The 8564-nt window shown below is 62.7% G+C and overlaps 1 protein-coding gene across 4 annotated transcripts; it reads right to left on the minus strand.

Moving 5' to 3' along the window:
- Nucleotides 1–1464: 1464 nt before the first annotated feature.
- Nucleotides 1465–8312, minus strand: MAMSTR (MEF2 activating motif and SAP domain containing transcriptional regulator). Of its 4 annotated transcripts, none has more exons than XM_079759586.1 (10): nucleotides 7874–8312; nucleotides 6515–6598; nucleotides 5304–5342; nucleotides 4530–4705; nucleotides 4165–4349; nucleotides 3746–3848; nucleotides 3258–3452; nucleotides 2802–2993; nucleotides 2667–2721; nucleotides 1465–2532 (listed from the first exon to the last, which is right to left on the minus strand). In XM_079759586.1, exons 2-10 carry the CDS (start codon nucleotides 6570–6572, stop codon nucleotides 2249–2251), a joined length of 1287 nt encoding a protein of 428 aa, XP_079615712.1. In that variant the 5' UTR covers nucleotides 6573–6598; nucleotides 7874–8312; the 3' UTR covers nucleotides 1465–2248. The 4 variants fall into 4 exon arrangements, with proteins under 4 accessions (XP_079615712.1, XP_079615711.1, XP_079615709.1 ...); XM_079759585.1 differs by having other exon boundaries at nucleotides 4530–4738; XM_079759583.1 differs by lacking the exons at nucleotides 5304–5342; nucleotides 6515–6598; nucleotides 7874–8312 and having other exon boundaries at nucleotides 4530–5242.
- Nucleotides 8313–8564: the final 252 nt, after the last annotated feature.

Genomic DNA, 8564 nt, shown 5'->3' on the forward strand with positions numbered 1-8564 from the left:
TGCCTCCTGCACGCCCCCTATTGGGGATCGAGCCCACAACCCAGACATGTGCCCTTGTCCGGAATCGATCCCAGGACCCTTCAGTCCACAGGCCAATGCTCTATCCGCTGAGTCAAACTGGCTAGAGCGGAACATTCCCTTCTTTGTTGTTGTTAATCCTCACCATAGGATATTTTTCCATTGACTTTTAGAGAGAGTGGGAGGGAGGAGGAGAGAAACATCAGTGTGAGAGAGACACATCCACTGGTTGCGACCCGCATGCGCCCAACCAGGGGTTGGGGATCGAGCCTGAAACTGAGGTATGTTCCTTTGACCGGGAATTGAACCCAGGACCCTTCGGTCCACAGGTGGATGCTCTACCTACTGAGCAAACCGGCTAGGGCCAAGTATTCCCTGCTTTGGGGAACTGAGAATAACAAACTCTTTTCAGTGACAATCGGATCCTGATCTGTCGACTTCGTCAAACCTGAATAATACTAATATCTACATTTTAAAACTTTGCTGCTAACAAATTACCCTGTGACCTTCTTCCCAGGATCACCCGTGGAGTCAAAGTGCTTGAGAGTTTGTGTCCCAGCCCCCTCCCAGGACCCTTAGCCCATGACTAACTAGAGGGGTGTAGTAGCAAGTCTAGCAATGACTATGCCACCACCACCCCGATATTAGCACATTTGAGTAGTCCCTCCCGTATTCAGCCTGGATTGGCCTGACTTGCCTTAACCAATAGAAAATGGTGCCCGGCCGGTGTGCCCTTGTGGTTGAGTGTTGACCTATGAACCAGGAGGTCAGGGTCCGATTCCCAGTCAGGGCACATGCCCAAGTTTCCAGCTCAATCCCTAATGTGGGGCGTGCAGAAGGCAGCCGACCAATGATTCTCTCTCATCATTGATGTTTCTCTCCCCCTCCTTCTCCCTCTCTCTCTGAAATCAATAAAAATATATTTTTTAAAAAAGAAAATGGTGAAAGTTCTGCTTCCTCCCCAGAAACACTCACTTTGGGGAGCCCTGAGCTACCTACCATGTAAGGAGTCCATGCCTCTGTTGGGGAGGCCATGTGGAGAGGGAGAGGGTGGAGACCACGCAGAGAGCGAGAGAAATCCAGATGCCCACAGCCCAGGCGAGTCCGGCCTAGTAGCCATCCCTACCAAGGCGCCGGCCTGTCTGCCAGCAGCATCGTGGATTTTGCAGCCGATTGGGCCCTAAGAGAACTGCAGCCCTAGCTGACATCAGACGGTGCTGAAGAACTGCCTTGCTGAGCCCAGTCCACCCACGGAATTGTGAGCAATCGTAGTTATTATTTTAAGACGCTACGTTTGGGGTGGTTTGTTATGCAGTGATAAAAACCCAAACTGGGCTCTCCCTTTGCCTTAAAGGCCCAGTTCCCTTTTCCTCAAGGTGGGAACGGCCCTGCACCTTTTATTTTCTTTTTAATATGGCTTTATTGGTTTTTAGAGAGAGAGGAAGGGAGAGAGGTAGAAAAACCGATGAGAGAGAAGCATCATCAATCTGCTGCCTCCTGCATGCACCCCTCCTGGGGATGAAGCCCGCAAACTAGGCATGTGCCCTGACCGGGAATCGAACCGGTGACCTTTTGGCTCCTGGGTCGACACTCAACCGCTGAGCCGCACCTAATTCATCCTCCGGGACTGGGCGGAGATCAGGACTTCACCTGACATCCTCCTCCTCTTGGTCTTCTCCCCCTCACCGCCCTGTTTCACCCACTCCTTTTTGGCTTCTCCTGGGAGCATGTCTTTAATAAATCATGGACACGGGAATGTTGCCTCAGGCTCTGCTCAGAATGTGACCTGGGACACGATGTTTCTGGTTTTCTGGTCTCCAACCAGAAGCCAAGGGTCTAGCTCCCGATTCTTCCTCCCCCTCTCTGCATCCCAAGAGCAGAGAGCACCTTCCAGATGCCCCAGCCACAGGTAGCCACGTAGTTGGTGGGGCGAGAAGAAGACATCGGAGAGGTCTCAGCAGCAAGCAGCTTGTTTGCCCCCGGCCAGCAGCCAATGGAACTCCCGCCCCCAGCACTCAGCCCTGGAGGGGAGCCGGTGAGGTCGGGCAGCAAAAGTCAGGGGTTGGCGAGTCGCAGCAGTTTAGGGCCCAGGTGAGATGAGCGTTGCTTCTGATTCTGGGTCTGTGGTGGGAGGGGACTCTCCCAGTGGTTCCAACCCCTCCCTCCGAGAGCCTGTCTCTGTGACTCCCTGTCCCCACCAGTTCTCCGTCCCTGGAAACCCTAGAATCCATCACCAGGGACCCTCCAGCAGGTCCCACAGCCGGGGGCCACTGGAGTCAGATAAATCAGCAGAGAAGATGCTGGGGGCTGGGGGCCCACAGCCCAGCGGAGGACCCCCACTCAGAGCTTCCAGCCAGTCCAAGGAGTCCGTGGGGCCCCTGGGAGAGGCGGCTGGGGAGTTTGTGGGGGACGGGAGCGAGGAAGAGAAGACAGAGGAGAGGCCTTCAGAGTCTGGGGACGGGCACAGCACGTCGAAGGAGCCAGGGAAGTCCAGGGGGATGGGGGGCAGCAGGTCTGCGGGGGGGAAGAAATGGAGCGTGAGCTTAGGAAGGCGGGGATCCGGCCCCCAGGCCCCGAGGGGTTTCCCGCTTCCAGGAGGCCAGAACCTCAGCCCCCTTTACCCCCAAATCTAGGAGTTCGGCTTTTACCATCAGGCTCCTCCTGACCCTCCAGGATGTCATCGATGCCCCGGTTCGGAAGCAACTGCGGACAGGCAGAAGCGGAGTGAACCTGGGACTCTGGCCCGAATCCCGACCAGAGACCACTAGCCCACTGCCTCTCACCTGCGCCCTCCGGATCGCTTCCTGCAGCTCCTGCTCCAGGGTCGGGGCTGCTGCGGCTGGTGCTGCGGCTGGTGCTGAGGGAGGGGTCGGTTCTGCAGCCGGAGCCGGAGCCGGAGCGGGAGCCCGAGGGGGCACGTGGGGTCCCACGGCACGAGAAAGAGGCGGTGGGGGAGATGCTGGGCTGGGCTTGGACTAAGAACCCAGAGGATGGTCCTATAAGCCACGCCCACTCGGCGCAAACCCCGCCCACTCCTAACCCGCGGCTCCACCCCCTGGCCCTGGCCCGCCCTTCCCTCCTGGCCCTGGCCACGCCCCTTACCTTCTCATTGGCTTCTCTTCCCCCCCATTTCCTCTTAACCACGCCCCGCGCTTCCCCGGCAATTCTCTTTCCCACCTCCCGCCCGTCCCGCTTTGTCTTCTCCTCATTGGCCCACACGCGCATAGCCCCGCCCTCACCGAGCCGTGTCGTCGGGCGGCGGCGAGGGCCTTGGGCCTGAGGCGTGGCCAGGGCGCGCCCGCGGGACCTTCCTCGCGCCGCGACTTAGGCCGCTCGCGGGATGGGGCGCCTCCGCGCATGCGCTCCAGGAGCGTCGACTTGGTCCCCGACACGGGGAGGCCCCGCAGGCGCAGCTGCTGCCGGAGCTCGGAGACCTGGGGGCGGGGGGCGGGGAGAGGCCTCGCTGGGCGGGCTCCAGGGCGCGGGAGGGGGCCGGGCTGGACAGTGGACACCGAGAGGAGGGGCTGTGGACACGCGCACACACGAGCGAGCACACACACCGCTCCTGGACCACACACACACACACACACACACACACACACACACACACAAACACACACACACACCCCACTCTTGGGTTTCTGATGGCGCAGCAGCCGCAGGGTCAGCCTCCTGCGTCCCCCCACCGACGGGGAGGGCAGCCTGGGAAGTTGCTCCCCACACTCACCGTCAGCTCCTCCAGTTTCAGGGTCTGAAGTTCCAACTTGTGTGGAGGAGGCGAGGGGCTGGGGGCCCCCGGGCAGCCCGCGGGGAGTGAGGTGGCCTTCATCCTGGCGATGGTCACACGGGTTAGCGGGCGCACAGAGGAAAGGGACTCGTGAAGACGCAGGGGAACAGGGGCCCGGCATTAGGGTCTCCGAGGAGCAAACCCAGGAGGCCAGGCCTGGGTATGGGAAAGGAGGGACAGAGCTCTGGCTCGGGCTGGGGGTGCTCCTGGGAACTGCAGGGAGAGGGGCTGGGAGCCGGACTCTGGCGTCCTGGGGGAGGTGGGGGTCTATGGACCGATGCCCCTGACCTTGGACTGTGGGTGTGAAGGAGGAGGAGGATGGGACGTGAACTTCCCGAGGACAGAAATGGGGGCCATACCTAGGAGGTGGCTGCTGGGAGTTTGCCTCTGCCCAGGCAGGTGGCCGAGGGGCAGCCACGGCCGACGCTGGGGCCTGGGAGTCTGCCCTGGCCCCTTGTCTCGGCTCTGGGGGCAGGTACTGGTGGTATGTCAGGTTCCCCTGGGGCTTGGCCTCCGTCCAGCGCTGGGAGACCTTGGGAGACGCCTGGAAAAGCAGGTGTGATGTCGTGTTGTATGCCGCAGCTCTGCTCCTCCTTCCCTGCCGAGCCCCATGCGAAGTAGGGGGTCGGGTTGGCACGGCCCGTGAGGGGCGAGGAGGCCAGCAGGAAAGAGGACCAAGGCTGGACGGTCGGGGGCCCTTCCCCTCACTCTGGTGGAGACTCACATCCTTCAGGGGCCTCCAAGGGCAGCGTTGTGGCTCGGGGTACAGGACCCCAGGACTGGAGAGGAAAGAGGCGGGACCCGAGGGTGAGGCCGGGATGGGGGCCAGAGCCGGGCCTGAGGCTGAGATCCACGGATCTGGGTCCGAGACTGGAGAGGTGGTGAAGGATCCCGAGAGGCCTTCAGGCAGCAAGCCAGGCAGGGAGGAAAAGGCTGTGTGGGAAGGAGGGTCCGGAGGCCTCAGACACCCCACCCCACCCCACCCCACCCCCGTGTGGGGCAGCAGGACCAGGGAGCGAAACCCAAGTGGTGGGAGCTGGGTGCCCCGACATCTGGATCTATGGGCAGAAGTGCTCAAAGCCCAGACTTTTCCGTTCTCAAGAAAGGCAGGAATCCTGTCCGCAGTCCCCAAGGGGTGCGGTGGCTGAGGATCACAGATCTGGGGGTTTGCTGGAACGGGGTGGGGCCAGTACTCCTGGTCTCGAGGAGAGAGGGAAGCCGAAAGCCACGTCCTGAGACTCGTGTGTTGCCAAAGGTGGAGCCTGGGGCATTTTCTTCTGGGTGCACGCATCTCACTGGAGTGGGGACACCAAAGAGCTCCGAGGGGTGGGGTGCAGGGGACCTGTACTCCTGGGACCTCCGGAAGGGATGGGTCTCAGTGTCTCCAGGGCATAGGGACTGAGGCTCTGGAACCAGCCAGGAAATCCGGCCGCTGCACTCCAGGGGGCCCCCGGGGAGTGGGGGTCCCCACCCCCTCCCGCGCAGGGCCCACACTTACTCGGGTCCTGATACCGTCTGTGGATCCGGAGCTGGAGGACTGTGGAGGGAAGGAGGGAGTGGGAGGAGAGAGGCGGGAGGGAGTGTCCAGGAGCCTGGCCTGGCAGGCGGTTCGAGCTGCTGTTGTTGGCGGGACGCGCGTGCCCAGCCCCCTTACACACACACACACACACACACACACACACACACACACCCCTGCGGGCGGGTGGGCAGGCAGCCCGCTCCCTTTCCTGGGCCTCCCGCCTGCTCCCTGCCAGCAGAGCGCTGAGGGCCTGAGCCATTCTGGGGCTAGGTGCCAGCCCAGCGTGCAGGCAGGAGGCAGCCCTGCCCCCCGACTCCACCTGCCCCCTTTAGGAGTGTGTGCCCACCCAGCCCTGGCACAACCTCCATCTTGGCAGCCTGGCCTGCTTGCACCTCGCCCGCCTGGATCAGGCACTCCACTTTGTACGCACTGCGGCCTTCTGTGCTGCCTCCGGGCCTCCCCACAGTCGCCGCCTCTGCACACCCACCTTGGAACACACATTCCCCTGGGCCCTAGTTTTGCACACACGCCACCTCTGTGCCCTTGTGTGTACCTTTGACACTCACTCTTCACCCTTGGCCCCTCACCGAGCCACATCAGCACCCTTATTTGCACAGTCGGGACCTGGTCCCTGTGCACATTTCTGCTCTTGTGTGCCTGCACTCTTTGCACGCTCCTTGCTCTTTATTTTGGTTATTGTGTCTTTGCACCCATCCAGCCACGTAGCACACTCATTGGCACACTCGGGTGCCTTTTGCCTACTCAGAAATGAACCTCTAGTGCCACGCACTTGCACACTTTCCACCGACACTGGGACCTAAAACTCAACGCTGACACTTGCAAGGCTTAATAGCTCACTGTCCCCCACGGGCCGCTCTGAAGTCTCCGCTCTGTGCACTTCACTTTGCACACGAGTCAGGTTAAGCCCCGGTTCCTCTGACCCTCTGCACACCCACCTCTGCCCGCCCACTCCCCACCGTTCACAGAGCATTGGACTAGCCATTTGCACACTCATTGATCCAACACAACTTGACCCCTTGCTGAGGCCTCCTTTATGCACGAGTGCTCTTTTGCACAGAAAGACACGTACCTCTTGGGTCCCACCGCCCCCCTCCCACCTCACCCCACCCTGCACGCTCCCAGAGTTAGAGTACTCCCCAGGCCCAGAGAACCCCTTCCCTACATCTCACCGGAGCGGAACTTGGAGCGAATGATTTGGGAGCGCTGGGAGGAAGCCGCCAGGGTCATGGCCAAGGCTGGGATAGGGACCTGGACTGGGGGGAAGGCAGGACCCCCACAGGAGGCAGGGTCACAATGGAGGTGAGGAGGCTGTCCCTGCACGTGAAGGACTCAGAGACAGGGGAGGCTTTGGGCCACAACTTCTGGATCCTGGGGGAGGAGGAGGCTGAGGATCCGGACTCCTGGGTTTGAGGGAGGAGGGGCTGGGGATCCGGACTCCTGGGTCTGAGGGAGGAGGGGCTGGGAGCCTGGACTCCTGGGTCTGAGAAAGGAGGCACTAGGGGCAGGGATCCCTGGGTCTGAGGGAGGAGGGGCTGGGGGCCTGGACTCCTGGGTCTGAGGGAGGAGGGGCCGGGGGCCTGGACCCCTGGGTCTGAAGGAGGAGGGGCTGGGGGCCTGGGCTCCTGGGTCTGAGGGAGGGGCTGGGGGCCTGGGCTCCTGGGTCTGAGGGAGGAGGGGCTGGGGGCCTGGACCCCTGGGTCTGAGGGAGGAGGGGCTGGGGGCCTGGATCCCTGGGTCTGAGGGAGGAGGGGCTGGGGGCCTGGGCTCCTGGGTCTGAGGGAGGAGGGCTGGTGGCCTGGACTCCTGGGTCTGAGGGAGGAGGGACTGGGGGCCTGGATCCCTGGGTCTGAGGGAGGAGGGGCTGGGGGCCTGGGCTCCTGGGTCTGAGGGAGGAGGGCTGGGGGCCTGGACTCCTGGGTCTGAGGGAGGAGGGCCTGGGGGCCTGGATCCCTGGGTCTGAGGGAGGAGGGGCTGGGGGCCTGGGCTCCTGGGTCTGAGGGAGGAGGGCTGGGGGCCTGGACTCCTGGGTCTGAGGGAGGAGGGGCTGGGGGCCTGGATTTCTGGGTCTGAGGGAGGACGGGCTGGGGGCCTGGATTTCTGGGTCTGAGGGAGGAGGGGCTGGGGGCCTGGACTCCTGGGTCTGAGGGAGGAGGGGCTGGGGGCCTGGATTTCTGAGTCTGAGGGAGGGGCTCAGGACCCCAATTCCTGGACCCTGGGGGAGAAAGGACTTGGGGTCTGGGACTCCTAGGTCCTAAGGCGAACACTGGGGCCCTGTCCCCTGGGTCTATGAAAGGGCGGAGGAGAAAAGGGAGAAGGGCTGGAACTCACTACCGGGAGGGGACTAGAAGCCAACATCCTTGATCAAGAGGGGAAGGAGACCTGGTAGGCCCCGGGGCATGGAAAAGTCTCCTCCATCTGCATTTGAGAAGGGAGCCACCCTGGTCTGTGCGGGAGGGACTGAGTCCAGAGAGGGGGCAGAAGAGTTAAGACGGGTCTGACCCCCACCCCCCACCCCAGGGGCTTCTCACCGGGTGGCTCAGTGTCGCTGTGCTCTGGAGCAGGTTGAATCCCGAGGTCTAGGCTGGAGGCTGCGAGCTGCACCCCACCAGCCTGGGACCCCTCCCCCCCTTTTGGGGCGTGCTGGGAGTCCGTGAAGCGGGGCGGGGAGACGGGAGCCCCGCCTGGGACCGTGAGAAGGGGCGGGAGCTGGGGCTGAGAGGGACGGGGGCGGGGCGGACGTCGGGGTTCCCCGGCTCGCTCCTCCTCCGCGTCCTGGGGCGGCGGGTCGGGCGGGGCAGCGGCGGGCGGACTGACAGGAGCAGGTGCGGAGCGTGGCGCCGGCTGAGCAGCAGAGGCAGGTGGTCGCGTCCCGACCCCACAGGCAGGTGCCACCTGTCGCTTAGTTTTTCCCTGACGCAGCAGCAGGAGTCGGGTTCAGGGGAGTGAAAAGTTCAACTGGATTCCCGGACTCCCGGGCCTGAAGGAGGGGGAGAGGGACCTGGATTCCTGGGTTTGAAGGAAAGTGGGCGGGGCCTGGGCTCCTGGGTGTGAGGAGTGGGCAGGGAGCCCAGACTTCCGGATGCTGGGAATAGGGACTAGAAGTGTTGGGACTGGGCAGTGTGCCTGACAGACAGAAAGGTCCAGAATGGGCTGGGAACCGACTCCCGGGTCTGAGGGAGGAGGGGGCTCGAGGATGGGCTTTGGGGATCAAAACGAGAG

The sequence above is a fragment of the Cnephaeus nilssonii genome, assembly GCF_951640355.1.
Source record: "Cnephaeus nilssonii genome assembly, chromosome: 20".
Lineage (NCBI taxonomy): Eukaryota > Metazoa > Chordata > Mammalia > Chiroptera > Vespertilionidae > Cnephaeus > Cnephaeus nilssonii.

Excerpts from the sequence above, each read along its gene's own strand:
- MAMSTR (XM_079759583.1), bottom strand. The coding sequence starts at position 5,096 with ATGCGTGCACCCAGAAGAAAATGCCCCAGGCTCCACCTTTGGCAACAC. Across the intron at positions 4,350-4,529 it reads CTTGGAGGCCCCTGAAGGAT|GCGTCTCCCAAGGTCTCCCA; the intron begins GTGAGTCTCCAC and ends CTGCTTTTCCAG. Across the intron at positions 2,994-3,257 it reads CCGCCCGACGACACGGCTCG|TCCAAGCCCAGCCCAGCATC; the intron begins GTGAGGGCGGGG and ends CTGGGTTCTTAG.